Source organism: Tupaia chinensis, unplaced genomic scaffold, assembly GCF_000334495.1.
Source record: "Tupaia chinensis unplaced genomic scaffold, TupChi_1.0 Scaffold000067_1, whole genome shotgun sequence".
Lineage (NCBI taxonomy): Eukaryota > Metazoa > Chordata > Mammalia > Scandentia > Tupaiidae > Tupaia > Tupaia belangeri.
In genome coordinates, this window is record NW_006159526.1 from 5286008 (window position 1) to 5287339 (window position 1332).

The window sequence follows — 1332 nt, forward strand, 5'->3', positions numbered from 1 at the left end:
GGCGAGGCTGGTGACAGCTCCTCAGCAGAGGGGAGGGGAGAGGGTCAGGGAGGGAACCCCACCAAGGACCCGCTCCTGACACAACACAACTCGCACGCACTTCTGTTTGTTTCGCGGTTGTCAAGTGCGCACATGTGAGTGTGTCTTAACCTGTCACACCCCACGTGAATCCACCGGGCACACAGCCATTGACACCAAGCACATGCACGCTCGTGTCAGTCCCACCTAAACCCCCGCCCACACGCGCTGAGTACCCCCAGGCTGAAAGTACCACAAGCCCACCTGAGTCAGTGGAGACACCACACACACACACACACACACACACACACACACCGCCAGGCACTGGAGTGAAGGAACGAGTTAGCCGGCATGTGAACGAATGAGACTGGCACACGCATGGATGCGCCGCACACACTCAGAAACACTCGGTGAGGGAGAGGGCCACCTCTCACAACTGCGCAAACACACTTGTGCACACAGCCCCGAAAGCAGCGGGAGCTCTGGGGTGAGCTTCCACATCTCGCCCTCACAGAACCAGGACCAGGACCAGGACGCGGTGCCAGGGACACCCCTGCTCCTCAGGTCACACCCTTTCCAAGGGACTGGCAAAGGGAGGGGAAGCGCGCCCCTGCCCAGGGCTCCGTGCCCCGCGGAGGCCCGGCCCTGGGCACCCCGCGCACCCGGCGCACCCGGCGCTCTCGCGTCTGCCTCTTCCCCCATCTTCACTTCCTCTAACTTCTCCTGAGCCTTTAAGTGGAACCCACTGCTCCCGCCGTGCCGTTCTAAGTGGGGTCCCTCGGAAGGGGGAGCTCCTGCCCGCCGCCCTGGTGCCACCTCTGCCACCTCCTCTCCAGTCTCTCTCCCAACTCTAGGACCAAAAAGGAGCACCCGGGCCCCGCAGCCGGGAGACCCACCTCTCGCTCGGTCTCCACCCCTAACCCTCAGGGTGGGGGTTCAGAACAAAGTAGACCGGGGAGAAGGGTGGGGGAGGGCAGAAAAGGGAAGGGACGGGGTGGAGGAGCTGGGATAAAAGGCCAGCGACGGAGGAGGAGACCGAGGGGCAGCAGGGGGAGACCGGGGCGAGACCGCGGAGGGCGGGCAGCAGGAGGGCTGAGGCAGAGAGAAGGGAGGGCAGAGAAAGACCTGGGAGAGCAGGGTGGGCGACGGGGCGGGAGCGCCGGGAGGGGAGATGGGGATGGGGATGCAGCGGTCCCGCCCTCAGACCTACCCTCCGGGCCATGGGCTGCTGCCGGGGGCACCTCCTGGGTCCTTCCAGAGCCTGGCCGGTGGGGAGGGCGCAGCCAGGGGCAGCAGCCCCCCAGGGCCCGCCGG

At 65.8% G+C, this 1332-nt stretch overlaps 1 protein-coding gene across 1 annotated transcript in view; it reads right to left on the minus strand.

Annotated features, from left to right (window-relative positions):
- Nucleotides 1-1326, minus strand: part of MEIS3 (Meis homeobox 3) — a 13552-nt gene extending 12226 nt beyond the window's left edge. The window contains exon 1 of the mRNA XM_006142123.3: nucleotides 1229-1326. Within this exon, the coding sequence (XP_006142185.1) occupies nucleotides 1229-1240 (12 nt within the window). The 5' untranslated portion in view covers nucleotides 1241-1326. The remainder of the gene's footprint in view (nucleotides 1-1228) is intronic.
- Nucleotides 1327-1332: the final 6 nt, after the last annotated feature.